This window comes from Acinonyx jubatus, chromosome D3 (genome assembly GCF_027475565.1).
Source record: "Acinonyx jubatus isolate Ajub_Pintada_27869175 chromosome D3, VMU_Ajub_asm_v1.0, whole genome shotgun sequence".
Classification (NCBI taxonomy): Eukaryota; Metazoa; Chordata; class Mammalia; order Carnivora; family Felidae; genus Acinonyx; species Acinonyx jubatus.
In genome coordinates, this window is record NC_069392.1 from 55,835,946 (window position 1) to 55,862,588 (window position 26,643).

The 26,643-nt window shown below is 42.5% G+C and overlaps 1 protein-coding gene across 7 annotated transcripts in view; it reads left to right on the forward strand.

Annotated features, from left to right (window-relative positions):
• Nucleotides 1-26,643, forward strand: part of MOCOS (molybdenum cofactor sulfurase) — a 57,162-nt gene that overhangs the window by 17,682 nt on the left and 12,837 nt on the right. For all 7 annotated transcript variants that reach the window (XM_027068786.2, XM_053206682.1, XM_053206685.1 and 4 more), the window contains 5 exons: nt 4,158-4,274; nt 5,597-6,055; nt 13,224-13,386; nt 19,713-19,791; nt 21,033-21,154. In XM_027068786.2, coding sequence (XP_026924587.1) covers nt 4,158-4,274; nt 5,597-6,055; nt 13,224-13,386; nt 19,713-19,791; nt 21,033-21,154 — 940 coding nt within the window. The remainder of the gene's footprint in view (nt 1-4,157; nt 4,275-5,596; nt 6,056-13,223; nt 13,387-19,712; nt 19,792-21,032; nt 21,155-26,643) is intronic.

The window sequence follows — 26,643 nt, forward strand, 5'->3', positions numbered from 1 at the left end:
CCGAGGTCACACACAGGATGTGTTTCTCCCTCTGTGCGTTTGTAGAGGAGACTCGTATCATGAATGGATTCCGTGGCTGAGGTGTGACCAACTGTGCCGGCTCAGGAAAGTCCAACATGGTTTTCCTGGGCCACTTCACCATGTGGAAATTCCACAGGGACTTTGGTGGCCTTTAGAAAGATCAAACGTGTCATGGTGGGGTTTGGCTCTCTTTTCACGGGATGTGTAAAATAATTGAGCTTTCTTTCTTTTTTTTTTTTTTTTTTAATTTTTTAATGTTTATTTTTGAGAGAGAGAGAGAGAGAGAGAGAGAGAGAGAGAGAGACAGACAGAGCACAAGCAGGGGAGGGGCAGAGAGAGAATGAGACACAAAATCTGAAGCAGGCTCCAGGCTCTGAGCTGTTAGCACAGAGCCTGATGCAGGGCTCGTACTCACAAGCTGTGAGATCATGACCTGAGCCGAAGTCAGACGTTTAACTGACTGAGCCACCCAGGTGTTCCAAGGGTCTTGTTTTTGATAGCCAGGGCTCCTAATTTCATTCTCCCCACTGTGGAAGTCACTCTACACAGTGGTTAAGAATGTGGGTCCAGATTCTGACTGCCTTTTGCTTGGCTCTCTGAGCTTGGGCAAGTTAATGTAAGCTCTCCAAGTCTCCATGAAATGGGGATAACTAAGTACCCCGCTGATAGTGTTGCTGATGAGGATTAAATGAGATATAGTGTATACTGCCTGAGCAAGGAGCCCTGGTATGAAGCAAGTGCTCAATAAACAGTGAGCATAGAGGCTCCTGGGCGGGGAGGCTCCAGTGTGCACTGTGGTCAGGCTGGTTCCTTGCCTTCCAGGATGCAGTGCTCATCCTGCTGCAGAAACCAACTCTTTCACCTGGCTGGGCACAGGCTGGGATCCCATAGGGCTCAAGGTGAGAGGGTACTGCCTCATGATGGGGAATTAGGAGGAAGCGTAGGTGTGGCCCAGAGAGCCTCTTGCACCCACATCCTCTTCTTGATGGGGGCCTTCTCTCTTCTTGAATCTCAATGGGTTTGTGACTCTCTCATAACCAGTAAAGTGCCACAGAAGGTGACGCTGTGTGGTGGAAAAAGCAATGCCACATCAGCATTATTCCTCGGGACATCCACTTTTGGGCCCCAAGTTACCATGTAAGAAGTTCTATCCTGAGGCTGCCATGTTGTGAGGAAGCCATGCCATGTGGAGAGGCCAAGCACAGACATGATGGTGGCAGTCCTGCTTTGAGCCTTCCTGGCTGGGGGACCAGACACACACATGCATAAGTAAGTCTCCAGATGATCCCAACCCCCAGACACAATGTCACTCCCAGCCTCAGAGACTTCCCAGCTGGGACTTGAGAAATCATGGAGCAGAGTCAAGTGACTCCTCTGTGCTCTTTCTGAATTCTTGACCTACTGTAGCTGTGAGCACAATAAAATGGCTGCTACTTTATCCCCCCACGTTTGGTGGCTTGTGTCACGGCAGTGGTAACTGGAACAGTGAATGTGGGGTGGGGGTGGCGTGGCCACTGGAGCCTTCTAATTCTGTTTGGCAGGAGTTGGGGTGGGGCAATGAGGGGACTTCCCTAGCAGCTGCCCGTTGAATGGAGACCACCTGACTCTGGAGATGGAGTGGGCCAGACCCAGTGGTGCTGCTAGGTTTCAGCTCAGAGAGCCAGGGGACACCTGGATTTCATTTGCAGGCCTCCACATCACTGAGCTACTTGCCCAGAGTAAAGGAGCAGAGTTGTTTTCCTGAGTCCCCCTCAGTTCAACCCAGACAATGGCTTCTTCTCTGACAGTCCAGGGAAGACAGCTAAAATGAAGACAGCCATGGTCTCAACAGGGTGGGAGGCACCATTGCTGTGCACAGCCTGGCTGGGAGCATGTGCTGGTCGTGTGGTGGCCTGTGGTCTGTGGAGAGCACCGTACTGCTCCTGGCTGCCTCTGGCCACCCTACACTGTGAATTCCCAGGGAGAAAAGTTTCAAAGGTTTTCCCAGCTGGGCACGACGTGTTTGTTTTCCCAAATGCAGTTAAGTGACTCCCTTGAGTTTAGCCTAAGTCACCCAGGCTGAGGACTCTCATCAGGCTCCTAGACCCTTGGGAGAAAGGATCCCTCGACTCATAGCCAGAGGAACCCGGCAACTATCCCTCATGCTAGCCCTGCCTTTGAGCCTTGAGTGAAAGCAGATCACCTCCCAGAGTCTTCAGGAGACAAGAAAGAGCCTTGGAACTTATAGATTGAACAGCAATTCTGTGATTCAACCCCGAGTAAGGGACTCGATGGAGAGCAAATTGATAATGCACAGTGTCAACACAGTAATGTGTGTAGGCCAGGCTGTGCACCCCGACAAGGCTGCTCCGAGGGGTAGCTCAGCTGGGGACTGTTCTGTGATCAACCCTGTGCAGAGGATGCCAAGGAGCCACTCCACATCCAGGCTGCGAATCTCACGGGAGCCTGTGGGCCCTGTTTAAGAAAATTAAGTTATTATTTTAAAAAACTGAGATAAAATTGGGGCACCTGCGTGGCTCAGTCGGTTGAATGTCTGACTCTTGATTTTGGCTCAGGTCATGATCCCAGGATCGTGGGATCAAGCCTCACATCGGAGGCTCCCATGCTGGGCAGGGAGCCTGCTTGGGATTCTCTCTCTCTTTCTCCCTCTGCCCCTCCTCTGCTTGCATGCACACTGGCACTGTCTCTGTCAAATTGAAACAAAATTGAGATAAAATTGACGTATAATATTGTATTGCTTTTAGGTGCACAACATAATTATTTGATATATGTATACAATGTAAAATGATGACTACAGTACGACCAGTTAACATCCATCACCATACATAATTACACATTTTTTTTCTTGTGATGACAACTTTTAAGATTTACTCTCTTAGCAACTTTCAAACACACATTATAACAGTATCGTCAATTATAGTCACTATGTTGTACATTACATCCCTAGGACTTATTTATCTTGTAACTAGAAGTTTAGAAGTTTGTATCTTTTGACCACCTTTACTCATTTTGCCCACCCACACCTCTGACAGCCACCAGTCTGTTCTCCATATCGATGAGTTTGATTTTTTTTTTTTGGTTCCACCTATAAGTGATATCATACAGTATTTGTCTTTGCCTTTTTTTTAAAGTTGTGTCTGATTTTTAAAAAATTTAAATCCAAGTTAGTTAACATATATTATAATAATGGTTTCAGAAGTACAATTTAGTGATTCATCACTTACCTATAATGCCTGGTGCTCATCATATGTGCCCTCCTTAATGCCTATCACCCACTTAGCCCATCCCCCACTCATGTCCCTGTCTATGTCTGACTTATTTCTCTTAGCATCATGTCCTCAAGGTCCATCCATGTTGTCACAAATGATAAATTTCCTTGTTTTCTTTTTTTATGACTGAAAAATATTCCATTGTAACTGTATACCAATTTTCTTCATCCTTTGATAGATACTTAAGTTGTTTTCATGTCTTAGATGTTCTAAGTAATGCTGCGAGGAACATGGGGTGCACATATATTTTCAAGATAATATTTTCATTTTCTTCAGATAAATACTCACAAGGGATTGCTAGATCACAGGGTAGTTCTACTTTCAATTTTTTGAGGAGGCTTTATACTGTTTTCCACAGAGGCTGTGGCAATTTACATTCTCACCAACAGAGCATGAGGGTTCCCTTTCTCTACATTGTTTCTAACACTTGTTATTTCTGTTTTCTTTGTAATAGGTGTGCAGTAATATTTCATTGTTCCTTTGACTTGCATTTGCTAGATGACTAGTGATATTAAACATCTTTTCATGTACCTCTTGGCCATTCGTATGTCCTCTTTGGAAAAATGTTTATTCGAATCTTCTGTTCATTTTTAATGGTACTATTTGTTGAAACATAAGTTCCTAACTTGGGAGTTTGGCCTGAATTTTGTATTTTCAGTTTTATCAAGCATACATTATAATCCATCTGGATAAACTGTAATTATCAGTGACATTTTAGTAAACCCATGACAGATCATGGCACTTGGGAGCAAAATTCCAAGCTCATATTTTCATTTTCTTGTTAGGAAAGAGGTCCAGATACTGATGCAGGTGATCAGAATAAAACGACATCCTTAACACTGGTTTCGTGTCATATTGACCCCACAGGTGGATAAGATGGCCAGTCTTTACAACATCCATGTGCGAACTGGCTGCTTCTGTAACACTGGGGCCTGCCAGAGGCACCTGGGGATAAGTGATGAGATGGTCAGGAAGCATCTTGAGGTTGGTAATGGTGCTCAGCAAGACCCAGTGGTGGCATCTTCAGCCACCCTGGAGACTGGTCTCATGGCTGGGGTGAGGGCTGGTTCTGTGGGCTGGGCTCATTTCTCCGAGCCCACCCTGTGGATCTGTGAAGGAAAAGGGGTCAACAAAAAAAGAAAACATAGCACCGCTGTAGCATTCATATTTTGCTTTGAGGGCAAAAATTTAAAGGCAGTATATGGGTGTTAACAGGGGGCAAGCATACGCAAGAATGTGCTTCTATGTGCAGAGGGCCCTTACCTAGTTCAGTCCTACCAGAACATCTCCACACTAGAGTTAGCTCATCGCTGGGCGAGGGGACAAACTCTTCCAGGGGCCAGTCTGCATCTCCCAGAATCCTCTCATCCGTGCCTCTCCTCCTGGCTGAGGTTTTTCACTTCAGGGTACAGCTAATATTTTGAACCATTTCATAAGAATAGTTCAAGTGGCAAAGATAAGAATTGTTCAAGTGACAAAGAACTCTTATTTAGTTTGGAGTAGTTTCTAACTTGAGTTTCTTTTGTTGTCATTAAATATTGTATATACTAGATCCCAACCAACCACGAACTGGATTTTATTTCAAAAGAGAGAGGAAGTCCCGGAATACAAACAAATGCAGTTCCAGATATAATATTTGATCCTGCAGAGTACTGTGGCCCCAGCTCTTGGGTGGCTGGCCTGGGTTCAGTACTGAGGGAGGTGGGTGGGCAGAGCAATGACCGACCCTGGGCAGCCCAGCTTGGAGAGGCTTGGAGACTTCTTGCCTTTTCTCTCCACCTCCCCAGTAGGAGCACCCAGCCTGCCTTTGGCTTTGGATAGGCCTCGTCTGGTCACTCCCAGAGGGAGCATGTCTGTCTGGCCTTGTTGTCAAGGGCAGCTATCAGGGACATGACCCTCCCTTTGGTTCTGAGGGAGGCTCCAGGGAGCAGCCAGAAGGTGTTTCTCCTGCCACAGCCCTGGGTAGACCAAGAAGCTGACCCATAGTGCTTCTGAAACTTCGGTCCATCTTTTGAGGGATCTGTGGGTTGGCATTGCGTGTGGTTCTGGGTAAATGCCTTCCCTGACGTATTTCTTTTAAACTTTATAATGATCCCTTGAGATTGGTATTGACCCCAATTTATACTTGAGCAAAGTGAGACTCTAGAAAGGGAGTCCTTGTCCTCAGGAAACCCTGCCTCAGGCACACAGCACATATTAGTGTTGGCCATTTTGTTTTCCTGGGTTAGTTTTCTTCTACAAAACCATTTCTGATTTATCCCTGAGGAATGAGTCACTCTGAATGACTTATTTCCCTTTTATTCTAGGCTGGTCACGTCTGTGGAGACGATGTGGACCTCATAGATGGGCATCCTACAGGATCTGTGAGGATTTCTTTTGGATATATGTCTACACTTGAGGATGCTCAGGCCTTTCTCAGGTTCATCATAGCAATGCAACTGCACCAGTGTGATGGCCAGCCTCTTCCTCAGACCACCCCTGGGGAGGTGGGAGCCCCATCAGAGAGCGAGGCTCAGGACGCTGTGCCTGCCACCATGGACAGATGTAGTTCCTCACCTCGGAAAGATGCTCCCACAGACTCTGGGGTTTCCAACGACTTGCCTACCACTGTGGCTGCAGTGGGTTTGTGCCCACCTCTGCCGATGGCCACCAGAACCCAGCAGACCCCTTCAGAGAAAGCAGCAGGAGTCCTGGATGGGGGCCTTGGGCCACGTGTCATCACCAACCTTTACCTCTACCCGATTAAATCCTGTGCTGCATTTGAGGTAAGGGTTTTAATGGCAGCACAGAGACTGCTTTTTTGTTTGTTTGTTTGTTTACTTTATGACATTGTTTTGATAAAGTGAAGAAAAAAGTACAGAAAGCAAAGCATGCAGAAAATCAAAATAATATTCAGAGTATTGTGACATATGAAGAGTAGTTCTCCTGCCTCTCTTGGTTTGGGCTGACTTTTGAACATGGCTCTGCTTAGGACTCCTGAGAGGCCCTGTTTCTGAATGGTGGATACCTAGTTACTCTGCATAATTATGGACGTAAGTTTCACCGAGTGTATGTGCTGGTTCCCTGCGGAAGCATTTTACCTGCTTTGTTTGGTTCCATCTTTGAAACAATAATATGTGGGGCGCCTGAGTGGCTCAGTCGCTGGAGCGTCTGCCTTCGGCTCAGGTCATGATCTCACGGTTTGTGGGTTCGAGCCCCACGTCAGGCTCTGTGCTGATGGCTCAGAGCCTGGAGCCTGCCTCGGATTCTGTGTGTGTGTGTGTGTGTGTGTGTGTGTGTGTGTGTGTGTGTTTGTGTGTCCCTCCTCTGTTCATGTTCTGTCTCTCTCTGAAAACAAATAAAATATTTTTTAAAAAGTTAAAAAAATAAAACAACAATTTGCAGTGTGTGGTAATGTCATCTCCATTTAATAGATATGGAGCCTGAGGGCTATTGAGGTTAGGTACTTTGCCTAGTAACCAATGATAGAGTAAAGATTTTAGCCCAGGTCTGCTGATTCCTTGGGTCAATGCTTTTATGTGACTTGTTCTGCTCAACCCTCCCTGTGGATATGAACTACATTATGTCTTGAGACTGACCAGTCAGTCCTGATACCCCTCTATGGCCAAACCGAGGCTATCTTCCTATAATCTGAGTGTGTCCCAAGTCCCAGGCAAAGGTCTCAGACTCCTGAGGCTCTGGGATAACAGGCTTGCTGGTTCCTAGTCAGAGATATCATGGTCATGGCTGTTTGTGGCCTGCCTTTCAGGGTGGCCCCATGGGAGCCTGTGCTCTAAGGAGACCATAAACAGGCAAGTTCACCTTCACTCTCTAATGGAGGAGGATGTGGAGTCCATGTTTCCCCTGTGTGTCAGCACTCTTATTTTCACGGACAGGTCATGTTCCATAGGACGGCCACATAGGGGAGATACTCTGGGTGGGAATTAGTGTCCCATTTTACAGATGGGGACACTGATACTCAACAAGGTTTGCTAAAGGTCTTCTATTCATCTGCTCATTCTACAACTGCATACCAAGCCCCTGCTACCTGCCAGGCCTTGGGCCAGCACCATTTTGATGAGCAAATGGAAATTGTTCTTCCCTCAGAGAGTGCAACATCTCAGAAGGGAAACAGACACAGGAACAAACACCACCTATGAATAGAATCACGCTGGTGATAAGGGCCAACAAGGCAAGACGTGGGGTGTACGAGAGAGTTCTGGTGGATGGATATCTTAGTCCATTCAGGCTGCTCTAGCAAAGTATCATCCACTGTGTGGCTTGTAAACAACAAATATTTATTTCTCATGGTTCTGGAGGCTGAAAATCTAAGATCTAGGTGCTGGCAGTTTTGATGTCCAATGGGGACTCACCTCTCATTCATAGAGTTTTCTTTTCTTTTTCTTCTTCTTTTTTTTTAATGTTTATTTATCTTTGAGAGATAGAGTACTAGTCGGGGAGAGGCAGAGAGAGAGAGAGGGACACAGTATCTGAAGGAGGCTCCAGGCTTTGAGCTGTCAGCACAGAGCCCGATGCAGGGCTCGAACTCACAAACCATGAGATCATGACCTGCACTGAATTCAGACACTTAACCAACTGAGCCATCCAGGCGCCCCTCATAGAGTTTTCTCACTGTGTCTTCATGTGGCAGAGCTCTCTGGGGCCTCTCTTATAAGACCTTTAATCACATGACAGCTCCACCCTCATGACCTCGTCACCTCCCAAGTCCTCCTAACCACCCATGTGATGGTATTATCTGAGGTTTCCTTATGATTTCTGTATTTTGGGCAGAAATTCTGTAAGAGTCATACTATGCTTTCTCAGTGCATCCCAGAAGGAGACATACTGTTGATTTGTTCCAATGCTGGTGACTTAACTTTTATTACTTGCTTAACATGGGGTCTGCCAGGTTTCTCTACTATTAAGTTCATTAATAAATAATTAATCAATATTTGTGGAGGGATAGTTTGAGAACATGTCTATACCCTGTTCCTTGTCAAACTCTTATTCACTAGATTTAGCATCTATTGGTGGGCAACCTACATCGGTGCCTAAATCAGTCATTGGTATGATGACTGCAAAATGGTAATTTAAGAAATTCTATCATTCCTTCTAGATTTATCAGTAGGTATTCTATTATAGGATAGACCTTTCTTTCTTCCATATTTATTTCATCATTAATTCTTCTGTCTCTCTTTTTGTATCTGCATGAACTCATGTATTCTTATTTTGCTCAAAAAGTTACAACCCATCATTATCAGTACTTATTTTTTAATTTATTTTTTAAAATGTTTATTTATTTATTTTGAGAGAGAGAGAGCATGCGCACACGAGCAGGGGAGAGGCAGAGAGAGAGAATCCCAATCAGGCACCACATTCAGCACAGAGCCAGACACAGGACTCAATCATGTCCTGTGAGATCATGACCTGAGCTGAAATCAAGTGTTGGATGCCTGAGCCACCCAGGTGCTCATCAATATTTATTGTGATGCTTAAATTGCCACAGACTTGGCCACTAAGAGCTCCTTCAAGTCAGATCCTGTGTCCTTTGATATGCCCCCATCATTCTTTGAGCATTCCCTTACTTTCTGGTGCAACAATAGCTTCTAGACTCACTCTGTATTTCCCCTGCCTGAGAAATGGAGTTGACAATTTCATCAAGGCACTTCACTTCTTATATTAGACAATAAATGATGCTGAGAAACATATATTTGGTTGCTAGGTCTGATTCTTGCTTCTGGGATGTTATTACTCCCAAGCCCTCTCAGTGTACAGAGCTTAGAAATATTTGCTGCTGTGACAAATTATCGTAAACTTTTAACAGGACTTATCTGATGAGATTGGGCCCACCTGGATAATCCAGGAAGCTCTCCCCATCTCAGGGTCCTCAGCTTTAATCATGCCTGCAAGTCCCTTTTGCCTAATTCCAGGGATTAGGATGTGAACATGTTTGGGGGTACCATTATTCTGTCTACCACATATATGTATGTCTTAAGACTTTTGGAATACTCTGCATACTTGTGTGTATACACACATCTGTATCTATCTATCTATCTATCTATCTATCTATCTATCTATCTATCTCTCCGTCTATCACCTATGTCAGCTAGCCATGCTCCTGATTTCCCACTAACACCTCCACTTTCACTCCAACACCACAGAGTTTATTCTATCTATCCCCCTTTTCATACTTGCAACCCCTGTGAGAAACCTGGCTTCCATATCTTCAACAGATGTTTATTTGCTCAACTCCACCTTATGTAACCAAACCCCACCTTACTGGGGTTCCCCTCTCCTTTAGCACGTGCACACTGGCTGAAAGCTTGGCTCAGATGAAGAGGAAGAAGAAAGGAAGAAGGGGGAAGCCAACACATTAAATTTTAAGATGACAAATTAAAGGATAGAAAATTATAGACCTATTTGAACAAATAGTTGTGAAGAACTGTGAAGAGTCTGAAGTTTACCCTCCTTGTAAACTAACAAGATAGCCTACCACAGTGTCCTCAATGCTGGCAAAAGGCACGAGACTCCCGGTTCAGAGATAAAGGGCTTTATTACTCACAGAACAGCAGGTAGCATGAGCTTCGTGTTCGGGTTCCTTCTCTGTGCCCCCCAAGTCCCAACAGGGGGTACAGAGGGGCCCAGGTGGATGCTGTGCACATGGCTGAGGAACCCCTCGCTCAGGGAACCTGACTTGTTTTCATAATGGGATGCGAGTAAACCTGCCTGGCTGTTGCTCTGGAGGAAGACATTATAATACTGGACTATGAGCAAACCTGTTCTCCTCCCCAGAGGGTATACAAACATCTTCAAAAAGGTAGTCTGGAACAAAAGGGAAATGAGAGTTTCTGCTTGTTACAGCAGACACACAGCAGAAACGAGAGACCATGGAGAATTGTCTCCAGTAATACATTGTCTTCTAAAAAGCGATTTGTAATTCAAAACATGTTTTCCTATAGAAATAATGATTTAATGATGGTTTCTGGGCTCACCCATAAAGGCTTAAATAGACCCTAATATTGCTGAGCTCGGGTGTTGTACTAACAGAATCAGCTACAGTTTATGGACAGAGTATTTGATACACAAGAAAAATTGATGGGAGAGGTAAAGGGATTAACATCTATCGATTATCTGATATATTTTAGTTGCTTTACATTTTATATTTCATTTTAGTTTTTAGCCAATACTATGAGAAATGAGAATAATGTCCATCTTACCTATGACAAAGCCAAGACTCAGGAAGGTTTGGAAGTTGTTCAAAGTTAATAATGGTTGAGGTGGGATTTAAACCCAGGTCTCAGTCTCCAGAGTACTCCCACCCCCCATTACATGACATTTTCATTTCCTGTATTCTTCCTCCTTGAGTTCTGCACCCTCCCCCTGTGCCAGGCAGCTCTTCTTCTTTACTTTCTGTGGTGCCTCGGTCTTCCCTGATGTCCTCTACTGGAAGACCCACTCCCCAAAATGCTCCTTCATTAAAAATTGCTTCCCTTTCTTTGTTACCCGCAAATGAAGTCTTCAGGTTCTTTCGGGTAGCTGAATCTAGTGCTCAGAGAAAACAATTGCATGAAATTGATTCACAACTGGTTCAAGAATGATTGTCTCTTAACTATTTCACAAGCGTTTTTTCCACCTTCGCCTGTGCTTCTCTTCAGTGGAGAGCTGGCTCCAGAAGAGCCCTCACTTATGGGGCTACTGTGCATGTGCTGTCCCATGAGTGCTGTAAGCAACTAAGCTGTGGACAAAGCTACTATGAAGACCTGGTCATACTTCAATTAAATGTCGTGATTTTTCCCCTAATGCCCTTTTTCTGTTCCAGGATCTCATCCAGGATGTCATAGTATATTTAACGGTCATGTCTCCTTAGGCTTGTATGGGCTGTACCAGTTTCTCAGACTTTCCTTATTCTTGATGACCTTGACAGTTTTGAGAAGTACTGGTCAGGTATTTTTTTAGCATGTCCCTCAGTTTGGGTTTGTCTGATGTTTTTCTCATGATTAGACAGGGGTTATGGGCTTTTTTGGGGGAGGAAGACCACAGAGGTAAAGTGTTATTCTCATCATATCATATATATCATATATCATATCATATCATATCATAACAAAACATATCATTAGTACATACTATCAACATGACATCAGTATCGATGTGAACCCTCATCATGCAGGTTGAGATGATGTTTGCCAAGTTTGTTCACTGTAAAGTTTCTCCTCTACCCCCTTTCCATACTGAACTCTTTGGAAGCAAGTCAGTAAGTATAGCCCACATGTAAGGAGTGGGGAGTTAGGCTCCACCTTCTTGAGCAGGGAGCATCTACATCGATTCTTTGAGGATCTTCTGTATAGGAGAGTTAACTTTTCTTATTTATGTATTTGTGTATTTATTATTTATTCAAGCATTTATTTAGTTTGGTATTGACTCATGAATATTTATTTTGTATGTTGGGTTATAATCCAATACTACATCATTATTCTTATTTTTGCTCAAATTGTTTTGAGCAGTCTTGGCCAGAGGCATGCTTTCAGTTGACTCCTGCATCCCTTTGCCATACTCCCATCATTCTGTTTTTTGAATACTTCCTTACCTTTCTACCACCACCAGATTCTCCTGATCCAGTCCTAGAATCAACCATTTCTCAAAGGAATCCCAGTTCTTTTATATTGGAGAGTGGTATTAGATTGCAAGATCTATATAGGCAGTGGGTGTAATTTACATTTTAATTTTGTAGAAATATGAAGAATTTGGGAAAACTTGTATACTTAAAGTGGATCAACTCAGTGACCACTCCAGTGTAGCCATAATTTGTGCAAGAAATATGTCTGCAGTATCAGGGTATGCCTGTACAGGAATTCACCACTGTGGAAGGATATACAGAAAGCAGGAGTGATGGAGGCTTATGGGAAGGGGAGCTTGGGGACTGGGTGGGGTGGAGACGTACTTTCCATGCACACTTTTGTTCTCTCTGAATGTTGCTCCATGCACACACATTATCCATGTAAAAGAGAGCTTGATGGGAATGCAAGCTGGTGCAGCCACTCTGGAAAACAGTATGGAGGTTCCTGAGGTTCCTCAAAAAACTAAAAATAGAACTACCCTACGATCCAGCAATTGCATTACTAGGCATTTATCCATGGGATACAGCTGTGCTGTTTCGAAGGGACACATGCACCCCTATGTTTATAGCAGCACTATCAGCAATAGCCAAAGTATGGAAAGAGCCCAAATGGCCATCAATGGATGAATGGATAAAGAAAATGTGGTATATATATATATATATATATATATATATATATATATATATATATATATATATATATACATACATACAATGGAGGATTACTCGGCAATCAAAAGGAATGAATCTTGCCATTTGCAGCTATGTGGATGGAACAAGAGGGTATTACGCTAAGCGAAATTAGTCAGAGAAAGACAAAAATCATATGACTTCACTCATATGAGGACTTTAAGACACAGAACAGATGAACACAAGGGAAGGGAAACAAAAATAATATAAAAACAGGGAGGGGGACAAAACAAAAGAGACTCATAAATATGGAGAACAAACTGAGGGTTACTGGAGGGGTTGTGGGAGGCAGGATGAGCTAAATGGATAAGGGGCACTAAGGAATCTACTCCTGAAATCTTTGTTTCACTATATGCTAATTTGAATGTAAATTTTAAAAAATAAAAAATAAAACAAGTTAAAAAAAAAAAAGACAGCTCGAAGAGGAGAAAGGTAAGAAGTGGATCTGGAGGGTGAATGGAAGGTATCTAGCTCTCTCACGGTCTCTTTGCATTGTCTTCTTTGCTTTACTTTCTTTTTTTCCTTCATTTCCTCCTCCAAGAATATGTCCTGAATTCGTGAAGATTGTCTGTACTTGTGCAGCCACTGTGCAATAATGTGAAGACCATTTTTGAGGAGCCCTGCCCTAAAATACTTACCTTTTTCTTTAGGTGACCAAGTGGCCTATAGGAAGCCAAGGGCTGTTGTATGACCGGAGCTGGATGGTTGTGAATCACAATGGCGTTTGCCTGAGTCAGAAGCAGGAACCCCGGCTCTGCCTGATCCAGCCCTTCATTGACCTGCAGCAAAAGATCATGGTCATCAAAGCCAAAGGTGTGAAAACTGGGTTCGTCTTTACGAATTAACTGTCAAGAGTAGCTTTTCTTCTCCCATGAGAGAAAAATAATAGGTTTTCCTCTGCCAAATATTAAAATAATCCTGATGGAAGTGAAATGATGTCTGAAAGACAACAAAATGTTTCTGCTCCTTGTGTTTAGAGAAATTTCTGGAGAGAGGTAAAGATCTAATGAATCACTCGAAAAATAAAGAAATATAAAATTTGAATAATCTTTTTACTTATATTCTCTTTATTTCCATCACCTGTCATGATATGTACTCAAACTTTAATTCTTCCTTGTTGATTTTTTGTTATGAACTATCTAATATATATAAAAGTGTAGATCAGCTCTGTGCAATGGAACTTTATTTGATGATGGAAATGTTCAGTATCTATTTAGTCCAGATTGGTAGCCATTAGTTACCTGTGGCTATTGAGCACATGAAATGTGGCTAGTGGGAAGTGTATAGTTCAGGAGTTTTTTGGTGTATTCACAATTGCCTCTTCTGAATGCTTCATAGAAATGGGATTGTGTTGTATGTGACTGGCTTCTTTCACTTAGCATCATGTTTTTGAGGGTCATCTATATTGTCGAATAATATTCCATTGCATGGATATACCATTAAAAATCCATTTATTAGTTGAAGGATATTTAGATTGTTTCCACTTTTTGGCTATTCGAAATCATGCTGCTGTGAACATTTGTGTACAAGTTTTTGTGTGGACATGTTTTCAATTTTCCTGGGTCTGTACCGAAGGGTAGAATTGCTGGGTCATGTGGGAACTCTGTGTTCAGCATTTCCAAAGTGGCTGCATCACGATTTTATATGCCCACCAGCAATGTATGGTGGTTTTAATTTCTCCACGTCCTCAACACTCATTATTTTCTGTTGCTTTTGTTTTTTAATAGCCATCAGAATGGTGTGTAGTGGTACGTATGTGGCTTTGATTTGCATTTCCTTAATGATTATCTTTTCATGTGTTTATAGGTCATTTGTATATCTTCTTCAGAAAAATATCTATTAAGATTCTTTGCTTGTTTATTTTTGAATTATTGAGTTGTAAGAGTCCTCTATACATTCTGTGTAGAAGTCCCTTTTCAGATCTATGATTTTCAAATATTTTCTCCCATTCTGTAGGTTGTCTTTATACCTTCTGGATGGCTCTTTTACTTTTTTTTAATTTTATTTTTTATTTTTTAAAATTTACATCCAAATTGGTTAGCATATAGTGAAACAATGATTTCAGGAGTAGATTCCTTACCCATTTAGCCCATCCCCCCTCCCACAACTCCTCCTGAAACCCTCTGTTCTCCATATTTATGAGTCTCTTTTGTTTTGTCCCCCTCCCTGTTTTTATATTATTTTTGCTTCCCTTCCCTTGTGTTCATCTGTTCTGTGTCTTAAAGTCCTTATATGAGTGAAGTCATATGATTTTTGTCTTTCTCTGATTGACTAATTTCACTTAGCATAATGCCCTCTAGTTCCATCCACGTAGTTGCAAATGGCAAGATTCATTCTTTTTGATTGCTGAGTAATCCTCCAGTGTATATATATACCACATCTTCTTTATCCATTCATCCATGGATGGCCATTTGGGCTCTTTCCATACTTTGGTTATTGTTGATAGTGCTGCTATAAACATGGGAGTGCATGTGTCCCTTCGAAACAGCAGTCCTGTATCCCGTGGATAAATGCCTAGTGGTGCAATTGCTGGGTCGTAGGGTAGTTCTATTTTTAGTTTTTTGAGGAACCTCCATACTGTTTTCCAGAGTGGCTGCACCAGCTTGCATTGCCACCAACAATGCAAAACAGATCCTCTTTCTCTGCATCCTCACCAACATCTGTTGTTGCCTGAGTTGTTAATGTTAGCCATTCTGACAGGTGTGAGGTGATATCTCAGTGTGGTTTTGATTTGTATTTCCCTGATGATGAGTGATGTTGAGCATTTTTTCATGTGTCGGTTGGCCATCTGGATGTCTTCTTTGGAGAGGTGTCTATTCATGTCTTTTGCCCATTTCTTCACTGGATTATTTGTTTTTTGGGTGTTGAATTTGGTAAGTTCTTTATAGATTTTGGATACTAACCCTTTATCTGATATGTCGTTTGCAAATATCTTCTCCCATTCTCTTGGTTGCCTTTTAGTTTTGCTGATTGTTTCCTTTGCTCTGCAGAAGCTTTTTATTTTGATGAGGTCCCAGTAGTTCATTTTTGCTTTTGTTTCCCTTGCCTCTGGAGACGTGTTGGGTAAGAAGTTGCTGCAGCCAAGATCACAGAGGTTTTTGCCTGCTTTCTCCTCGAGGATTTTGATGGCTTCCTGTCTTATATTGAGGTCTTTCATCCATTTTGAGTTTATTTTTGTGTATGGTATAAGAAAGTGGTCCGGGTTCATTCTTCTGCATGTTGCCATCCGGTTTTCCCAGCACCACTTGCTGAAGAGACTGTCTTTATTCCACTGGATATTCTTTCCTGCTTTGTCAAAGATTAGTTGGCCATATGTTTGTGGGTCCATTTCTGGGTTCTCTATTCTGTTCCATTGATCTGAGTGTCTGTTCTTGTGCCAGTACCATACTGTCTTGATGATTACAGCTTTGTAGTATAGCTTGAAGTCTGGGATTGTGATGCCTCCTGCTTTGGTTTTCTTTTTCAAGATTGCTTTGGCTATTAGAAGTCTTTCCTGGTTCCATACAAATGTTAGGATTATTTGTTCTAGTTCTGTGAAGAATGCTGGTGTTATTTTGACAGGGATTGCATTGAATGTGTAGTTTGCTTTGGGTAGTATCAACATTTTAACAATATATGTTCTTCCTATCTAGGAGCATGGAATCTTTTTCCATTTTTTTGTGTCTTCTTCAATTTCTTTCATAAGCTTTCTATAGTGTTCAGTGTATAGATTTTTCACCTCTTTGGTTAGATTTATTCCTAGGTATTTTATGGTTTTTGTGCAACAGTAAATGGGATTGATGCCTTGATTTCTTTCTGTTGCTTCATTGTTGGTGTATAGGAATGCAACCGATTCCTGTGCATTGATTTTATATCCTGCAACTTTGCTGAATTCATGGATCAGTTCTAGTAGTTTTTTGGTGGAATCTGTTGGGTTTTCCATATAGAATATCATGTCATCTGCGAAGAGTGAAAGTTTGACCTCCTCCTGGCCAATTTGGATGCCTTTTAGCTCTTTTACTCTTAATCTGCCTATATCACTATATTTAAAGTGAGTTTCCTGTATCCAGCATACAATTGTCTTGTGCTTTTTTATCCACTTTGACAACCTCTGTATATTTATTGGTGTGTCCTGTTGGGATTTTTATTGCAAAATCACATATTTTGCAGTCATATATTTGTAATCATATTTTGATTGTAGTATCATATATTAATTTCAAAAGAACTTATATCATATAATATCCAGTCTTTTATTTACAGTGTTTCTCTCCATTTAAGACTTTTTTAATTACTCCAAAATTTAATAATATTTTCCAGAAACTTTTACACTTTTTTTGCTATGTAATAGTTTATTGGAATATTTTTAATACTATCTTTTTTCTGTTAAATATTTTAATGGCTATCAATGCATATAGAAACACTATTGATTTTTGTATGTTAATGTTTTACCCAGTGCTTTTTCTGAATTCTTGTTAGTTTTATTAGTTGGTCTGAAGATTTTCTTGCATATTCTGTGTAAATAGGTATATTGTCTTCTAATAATGGTAGTATCATATCTTTCTAATTTTTATTTATCTTCTTTCTGTTTCTTACCTTATAGCTTTGGCTAGGCCTTCTTATATAATGGTGGAGCAGTGATGGAAGATATCCTTCTTTATTACTGATTTGAATAGAATGCCTTCAAAGTTTCAAAAATAAGAATGATGCTTACTGTAGGTTTTTGGTAGATTTGCTTTACCAGGCTAAAGTAGTTCCTTTTTTATTTAGCCAAATGATGACTAGTAGTCAATTCTTATTGAATGCTTTTTCTGCATCTGTTGGTCATCATATTTTTTTCCCTATAGTCTATCAGTGTGATGTCTTACACTAGTAGATTGTCTAGTAGTAAATTATCCTTGGACTCTTGGGGGGAAAAACACTACTTGACAATGATCTTTTGATACATTGATGGATTTGGTTTGCCAATATTTTGTTTAGTATTTTTTTTCTGCCTATTTATTAGTGAGATTGATACATCATCTTCTCTTACTGTGCTTTTCTTATTTAAGTTTAGGTACCCAGGATATTAACTTACAAAAATAATTGAATAGATTGCTTCTCTTCCTTTCTATTCTCTGAAGCATAAAAATATATATCATGACTAAGTAGGGTTTGTCCCAGAATGTAAAGAATGGGAGAAAGAAAGAAAACAAATACCCAATATCTTCCACTCCAAATCAGCAGCACTTTGTGAGGTGGTGTTGTGCCCCCTCCCACCATGTATCAGATACTCTGCTCACTTTCAGGGGACTCCTGCATTGTGGGTGGAGTAAGGGCATCCTTTGGCAATGCATGACAGGACAAACTAAATAATAAACAGTAAAACAAGACATTTTAATGGTTTCATGTGTGTGATTTGTCACTCCCAAAGATTTTAGGCATCCAGAGGTCAGGCTTTTTTATTGCTCAGTATCTCTGATCTGAGCATAGGGCTTAGTACATAATGAACTCATTTCCCATGAACTTTGTTGGGGGCCCTTGAGTTCAATTCATGGATGGCTTCCAGACTTTGTGGTCTTAACCAGAGGCCTGCAATGACCTTTAGAAGGCAGCTAAAGGCCAAAGACCCTGTGTGATTTATTTAGAGCCTTGGGTAAGGATGCAAAGAGGCTGAGCACAGGCCTACCATTGGCTGTCCAGGGTGTGCAACTGTCCACATTGTCCCCACTGCTGTGGTTACTTCCTCATAACCAATGCTCCAAGCTTGCTGTACTGCTCTCCCCTGTGTGTGCATACCTCCACTATATCCTTCTCCCATCTATACTCCTTTGACATGACAGCATCTATAATTACTCAGCACAACACATTCCTTCTCTGAACTTTTTGAGCATTCTGGATTAGTTCTTCTGGCTTTCCCCACACAGGGCCAGGAGTGTGAACTGGCTGTGCATGTGTAAGGTGCAGACAAGCAGGGGACGTAGTTCCCTATGGAATTCTAGATACTCAAATCGTTGCATCTCTTTCTTTGTCGTGGTGAAAGCCCTGTTGTGATGGACAGGGCCTGAGCAGCAGGCATGATCTGAAGCTTGTGATGCACCAGTTTGCTGTGCTGTGTTGTGCTCTGTGTGATGAGGAAGGACCAAGAGGGGCAGGGACGCAGGCGTGCATGACATGAGCTTGCCTGAGGGACAGTGTGAGCGGTGTGACTGGCAGCCATGCTGAGAGGGCTAGAGGGCACAGGTGAGTCACACAGGAGGAGCTCCTTCTTTGAGTGTCTGCAGAATAGAGGGCACCACACATTCTGCTCAGGTGCCTTGGCTTCCTGCCTTTCCCTATACTCTTAATGGCTCATGGAGGACAAGGAGTGCAGAGTGACAGAGGGCCTGGCAGTTTCAGCCTTTACCAAAGGTCTTTCACACCTTAATGGCATTGGGCTAGTTTCCTCTCATTTCATCCACGTATCTCACTCTGATTTTATTAAAGAATGGATACCACTTTAGCTGACTAATGGGTACATGAGTGTTAACTATTATTCTTTAAACTGTTACATACATATGCTCTATACTCCTTCATACATATGATACATGTAACTAATTTTTAAAAAAGCTTCCCAACCCTACTAACATAGTAACAGTTTTATTTCTGTCTGTCTGTCTGTCTGTCTTGTCTACCTATCTATCTATCCATCATGATAACAATGATTGGCGCAGGAATCCAATTGGATGCTGACTCCCAGGAGCTGTTGAGAAATACCGCTCCATGCTGATAATCTTTACAGAATGAATCTTCATGCCTGCCTATTTCTAAAGGATGTAAGGGAAACCAATGGCTTTAGTATGTGGAGTCACCCAGAGGTAGAGAAATCTTCTAAGGGGTTTATAGTGTTATATAAATATATATATGTGGATGTGACTGTGGTGGATGTGACTGTGGTGGATGTGACTGCCTGAGTGCAGGGTCTTCCGTAAGAAGGCTGTTTGGTGTACAAGCTATTGTTGGTGATGACCATGCTAAAGAGAATCTCTGTGTTAGAAAGAGATTTCCAAGACCTGGCCAATTATTTGATGCAAGCAATTTCCAGGGTCATGACAATTCTTGTATACTTTGTGATAATGGACTTACACTTATATTGTTGTTCTTTTTGCGTGATGGTAAATCTGTCTGTAACCTTTGTTCATTAGGGATGGAGCCTATAGCGGTGCCTCTTGAGGAAAATGGTGAACGGACTCAGATTTGCCAAAGCAAGGTCTGTGCGGACAGGTGAGACTCTGCCACAGGTAAAAATCTCAGGTCCATCTGCAGGGTAGTACAGAGGGGGAAAAGAGCAATGCCCTGTAGATCTGCCCTCAGGTGCACCGCCCCCTCCCGTCCAGTGTGCTGCCTCTTTCCCCTCATGAACTCCATGCTGACCACACTGCCCCCTGCTGTTGTTCAAACCTACCAAGCATGTTCCCTAGCCATTTAGGGATACCTGCTGTTATTTACAAGGTGCATACCTGGTTGTACATTTGAGAGGAATGCTGTTTTCTGGCTAATAAAGAGGTAGTTAGGTCTCTTCTCAGATCCATCAGTGCTCAGATGAATGAAAACAGACTTCAGTGCAATCTCTCAAAGCATCGAAGAGAATGTGAAACTAAATGAGGTTTCATTCTACTCTTCCCTTTCTACATACAGACAGGCAGCTATTTGATCCAGGAAAAATTAAGGACATGTCTATCTTGTAATCCCAATGTAGGTTATTAGCAATTTTGTATTGTGAATTCTGGTGATGGGTAGATTTTAGAATAATTTTTAAAAATTTAAATTCTTGGGGCTCCTGGGTGGCTCAGTCGGTTGAGCGTCTGGCTCTTGATCTCAGCTCAGGTCTTGATCTCAGGGTCAAGCCCCGTGTTGTTCTCCATGCCCAGCATGGAGCCTACTTAAAAATTTAAAAAATTAAAAAAAATTTTTTGAATAAAAAAATTAAATTCTTGAAATTATACTTAAAAAGTCTCTAATATTACAGAGTTTTTAAAAAATTGGATCAATGAATGCACTTATACTGGTAACTGAGAGGCATAGTGCTCTTTCAACAGACCAGACCTATTATTCCATGTGGTCTGGCCATGAGGGAAAAGATTCGCTGGTGTGTGGTAAAAACCCAGAACATATGTCTGGGTTCAAGGGCTTCTTAAAGCAAAATGTTGCTCAAATTCTAAGCTTGGTGGTATTCAGTGGCTATAATGGACATAAACAAGGTCTTTTAAGAGGAACTTCCAAAGCTTCTTATCTGATCTGAAGGTTTCGCATGAGCAGCGGGCCTTGGGTCTTCCTGTGCTTTGGGTATTTGCCTGCAGCTTCCTGAGTGCTCCCTTCTCCCTGGGGCCCAATACTGTATTTACATTACATTTAGTATTATATTATATTGTATTATATCTTACAATTGAAAATATTTTTGCTATTTATATTATTACTTAAAGGAATACTATAGAACATTCACCACCCCCCCTTTTTTCCCCCAGGGTAAATACTTATAATTGTGGAGAAAAAATTTCAAGCTGGTTGTCAAGATTTTTTGGCCATCCATGTCAATTGCTCAAACAAAGTTCAAACTTTCAAAGAAGTGCAAAGAAGCGGGTCAAAGGTATCACATTTCTGGTTGGTTCTTAGGGGACAGGAACTTGGGTTTACTCTTGCATACATCAAAATCAGCCCATGATTTATGAGTTCGAGCCCTACATCGGGCTCGCTGCTGTCAGCACAGAGCCTGCTTCAGATCCTCTGTCCCCCTCTCTCTGCCCCTCCCTTCCTTTTCTCTCCTTTTCCTCTCTCTCAAAAATAAAAATAAACATTGAAGAAAAAATCAGCTCCTGAAGTGAATTCCCAGGGTGACTTGCTCTTGTGCAGAAAGCAGGGTGGTCCAGAGGACCCACGTGTGGTCTCTAGGATGACCCCGAGGAGGTAGAGGTGGGGTTCCACCCAGCTGTTTTGCCTCTGACAAGTGCTCTGTCTCAGTCTGTCATGTTTAGAAGCACAATTTCATTGGGGGTATATATACACTGGTAGCTTGGGGGCTCCTGGGTGGCTCAGTCGGTTAAGCATCAGACTTGGGCTCAGGTCATGATCTCACAGTTTGTGAGTTTGAGCCCCACATCGGGCTCTGTGCTGACAGCTCAGAACCTGGAGCCTGCTTCGGATTCTGTGTCTCCCTCTCTCTCTGCCCCTCCTCTGCTCATGCTCTGTCTCTCCCCGAAAACAAACAAACAAACAAACAAACAAACAAACAAAAAAAACATTGGTAGCTTGTTGTGCCCTCAGTTTGTATGTGGGAACGAGAAAACCTGGTTGCTGGTCTTGGCTCTGTCACCACATGCCTGAGAACTTGGCCAATGCGGAGCCTCTTGGTGCCCAGACAGGTGTAGACCTCAATGCCTTCGACTTATAAAAATGCTGGTGGTTTTTCCTGCCATAGCTGTTGTGAGCTGAAGGGAGACAGCAGAGAAGAAAGTACAGTAGAACCTTGGTTTGCAAGCATAATTTGTTCTGGAAACAGGCTTGTAATCCAAAGTACTTTTATAGCAAAGTGAATTTCCCCATGAAATAATGGAAACTCAGATGATTTGTTCCACGACCCCAAAATATTCATATAAAAATGATTACGGTACAGTGATATGATACAAAATAATAAAGTAAATACAAAATATAAAGAAAAATAAATCTGTACTTACCTTTAAAAACCTTTGTGACTGGTGTGAGGGAGACAAGAGCAAGGAGGGTTATTGTATAGGACAACTTTCATTATCACTAACAGATGTTGACTACAGTACAGTATTAAAAAAATTTTTTTTAAACGTTTTTTTATTTTTGAAGGAGAGAGAGAGAGAGAGCCTGAGTGGGGGAGGAGCAGAGAGAGAGAGAGAGACACAGAATCCAAAGCAGGCTTCAGGCTCTGAGCTGTCAGCACAGAGCCCGACATGGGGCTTGAACTCACGAGCTGTGAGATCGTGACCTGAGCTGAAGTTGGACGCTTAACCGACTGAGCCACCCAGGCGCCCCTACAGTACAGTATTAATGAACTCTTGTCAGATACTATGTTTAATGTTACTGGCAATAAGGCAGCAGAGGAAAAGGTCTATATCTGCAGGCAGCCTGACCTAGAATGAGGCAAAACATTCCTAAGCTTCCTTTGTATGGAAAAGCAAAGGACTGTCCATAGGTGCTTTGAAGTGACAAAAAAATACACTAGTGCCAGTTGTGGGCACCTTCCCACATTCTGAAAAATCACCGATTTCTGCCAAACACTGCAGCTTGAGACTGACCATCCAAGCATGGGACATGATCACCCACAATCCCACAGTGAAGAGAGAGAGAGAGGTTTGCTCATCTTACGGAACACTAAGAGAACAAATTTCTCGCAATCCAAGGTTTTACTGTACTTGGAAGTTAACAGTACCACATGGGAAGAAGCGATCGCTTTCAGGTGTCTGCTCAAGTGTCAGCTTCTCAGGGAAGCCTACTTGACTGCTCTCCTCAGGACCAGAGCCCCCACCTGAACCTCTGTGGCTCGTTCCCTGTTTTATTTTCTGTGGGGTGCTTTTCGCATCTGATAGGCCATGCATTTCACTCAGTTATTCTGTTTATTAGACTGTGATACATTTTAAGCCCTGGGAGGACGGGGATTTTTGTGCACTTTGTTCAGTGCTGCATCCGCTGTGCTCAGAACAGCGTCTGGCACATAGTAGTTGCTCAGTAAATACTAGATGAAGGAATGAAGGGGTCACTGCCACATTACTGATTTGTGTAAGGATGACCTGGCTTAGTGATTAGCTCCCAGAGAGACTGGCTTGTAAATCTGAGTAACATTGTGACAGTATGGGGACCAGTGACTGGATCTAGTGACCTGCACAGATGAACCCATGAATCCCTGAATACGTATGATAGAGAATTCAACGGATGTAAAATACTTGCACATTTTAGAAGTGTTGACAGTTTGGCATGTCATAAGTTGTGCAAGAAGTTGAGTTGCTGTGTGACGGAGAACGGGAATAAATGTATGCTGCTCTTACTGAGGGGGTGAGCTGATGGTGTTTGGGAGTGGGTAAGCTTAGAGACATGATGAAAGGGGAGAGAGAGATAGGCACTCTGAGTAGGGACATGCAAGGAGTGGGGCTCGACGGGACCAGGGTCACCATCTAAATGAGTTGATAGAATAAGGTCCAGTGGTTCCTGGTGCCTGCTGTCTACTTGGGGCTCAGCTGGGTCTTTAGGATGCTGGCTGAGATTATGAAGCAACGGCTGTGGTCCTCCAAGATCTAAGCTTAGAGGCAACGACCTACCAGTACACAGTGACACTAACATAACGGTGACAATAAAGGTCTATGCAAAGGGCATGGGTTGGTGGGGGGAGGTATCTTCTACACAGGGAGTGAGTCACGGAGGGCTTCAGGGAGGTGATGACTTTGGCGCTGCGTCTTAACATGAGAGCAGGAGTTTTCTAGGCAGAGAGAGGCGGGAAGGTTAGTCGGGAGCAGTATGGCAGGCCTTGGCATTTCATGGACCCAGAGAGGTGTTTAGGAGGGTTGAAGGTGGGAGGGGAGCCATGGGGGAGAGCTGGGGAGAAAGGATGAATGCTTGGCTTGAGGAGTCAGTAAGTGCTACCTTGTGGTTGGGGGCATTCATTGCAAACTCTAAGCTGAGGAGTTTCGTGATGCCACACGTGTTAGAAAGATACTCTTGGCGCGATGTGGAGGCTGCTTCAGAGAGGGAGGTGAGAGAAGCACAGGGGCCAGGCAGGAAGTGCCAGTGACTGTCCTCGTGGGAGATGGGGACCTGGGTGAGGCAAAGGTAGGTGCAGAGAGGTCTGTCCCCTGCATGATGCAGTGTCAGGGAGCGTCAGCTTGAGAACATTATACTTTGAGGATGCCTTTTATGGTGGAGACGTCCCTGACGGTCTAGGCCACTGGTCTTTGAATAATTTTAGGTTGGTATACCTGAGAGGAACCTTTTTTTTTTTTTTCCAATATATGAAATTTATTGTCAAATTGGTTTCCATACGACACCCAGTGCTCATCCCAAAAGGTGCCCTCCTCAATACCCATCACCCACCCTCCCCTCCCTCCCACCCCCCATCAACCCTCAGTTTGTTCTCAGTTTTTAACAGTCTCTTATGCTTTGGCTCTCTCCCACTCTAACCTCTTGTTTTTTTTTTTTTCCTTCCCCTCTCCCATGGGTTTCTGTTAAGTTTCTCAAGATCCACATAAGAGTGAAACCATATGGTATCTGTCTTTCTCTGTATGGCTTATTTCACTTAGCATCACACTCTCCAGTTCCATCCACGTTGCTACAAAAGGCCATATTTCATTCTTTCTCATTGCCATGTAGTACTCCATTGTGTATATAAACCACAATTTCTTTATCCATTCATCAGTGGATGGACATTTAGGCTCTTTCCACAATTTGGCTATTGTTGAGAGTGCTGCTATAAACATCGGGGTACAAGTGCTCCTATGCATCAGTACTCCTGTATCCCTTGGGTAAATTCCTAGCAGTGCTATTGCTGGGTCATAGGGTAGGTCTATTTTTAATTTTCTGAGGAACCTCCACACTGTTTTCCAGAGCGGCTGCACCAATTTGCATTCCCACCAACAGTGCAAGAGGGTTCCCATTTCTCCACATCCTCTCCAGGATCTATAGTTTTCTGATTTGTTCATTTTGGCCACTCTGACTGGCGTGAGGTGATATCTGAGTGTGGTTTTGATTTGTATTTCCCTGATAAGGAGCGACGTTGAGCATCTTTTCATGTGCCTGCTGGCCATACGGATGTCTTCTTGAGAGAAGTGTCTATTCATGTTTTCTGCCCATTTCTTCACTGGGTTATTTGTTTTTCGGGTCTGGAGTTTGTTGAGCTCTTTATAGATTTTGGATACTAGCCCTTTGTCCCATATGTCATTTGCAAATATCTTTTCACATTCTGTTGGTTGCCTTTTAGTTTTGTTGGTTGTTTCCTTTGCTGTGCAGAAGCTTTTTATCTTCATAAGGTCCCAGTAATTCATTTTGGCTTTTAATTCCCTTGCCTTTGAGGATGTGTCGAGTAAGAGATTGCTACGGCTGAGGTCAGAGAGGTCTTTTCCTGCTTTCTCGAGAGGAACCTTTTGAAAGCTACGTTATTTACACTGTCATCTAAATTGGCCAGTGGAATTTCAATATTTAGTGGTTTGATTTTCAAGAATATTCATTAAAGTATATATATGGACAAACTGTCTTTTGATGGTCAGGAATTTTCTTTCTTTCCTTTCCCTTCTTCGACTTATACTTCCATTCCACTCCCTTGACGGAATTTTATCTTAGCGTTATATATTGTATGCTTGAAAATCTTTTCTTGTTCACTCTACCATATTTATGTGAAGCCACAATTATATATAAATTGAAATGTATACACATTTTCCAAGTTTACGGTGATCACGAGTCTAAGTGTTAGGAGATCTTTTTGGTTGAGTCCCTCTTTAATGGTACACAGTTTATCAAAGCAACAGAAGTACATTATACATTTTGAAAAATAGTTAATGAACAGAAAGAGAAAACATTGTTGAGAAGGAATCTCTTACTGAGATGCCTGAGCCCTCCCCCACCGCCCCACCCCTGCCATTCATTCCCGTATCCATGAATGAATGTCACCTGTGCCCAGAATAGCCTATGCTCAGCACTGATTCTTTTCTGGAGAACCCTATTTAAGTCACTACAGAGCTGGGGATTGAAGGAATTTGGTTAATGCACTGTCACTCAAACCTTTCTTCTGAGGCACATGACCAAAGCACAGGGATCTAACATTATGATGACTTAATCATCTGTCATGTGGCCACTTAATTAGGTTGGGCAGTTTTGTGTATAGTGAGGAATGGGAACCCATCTGACCTAGGGGAGGCTCATTCACCCAAGCTTTAGAGGCTTGTATTTTCTCAGCACAGACCCCAGGGCTTTGAATGGGGCTTTTGTTTTCCACCCTGGAGTTTTAGCCTCCATGGCAATGTGCTTTAGGAGAGGCGAGCCTTTCTTCTGGGAAGTGCAAAAAGGGCCTTTGCGGAGGGGGCTGGGATTCCACCTCCCTCTTCTGACAGAACCATTTTAGCAAAAAGA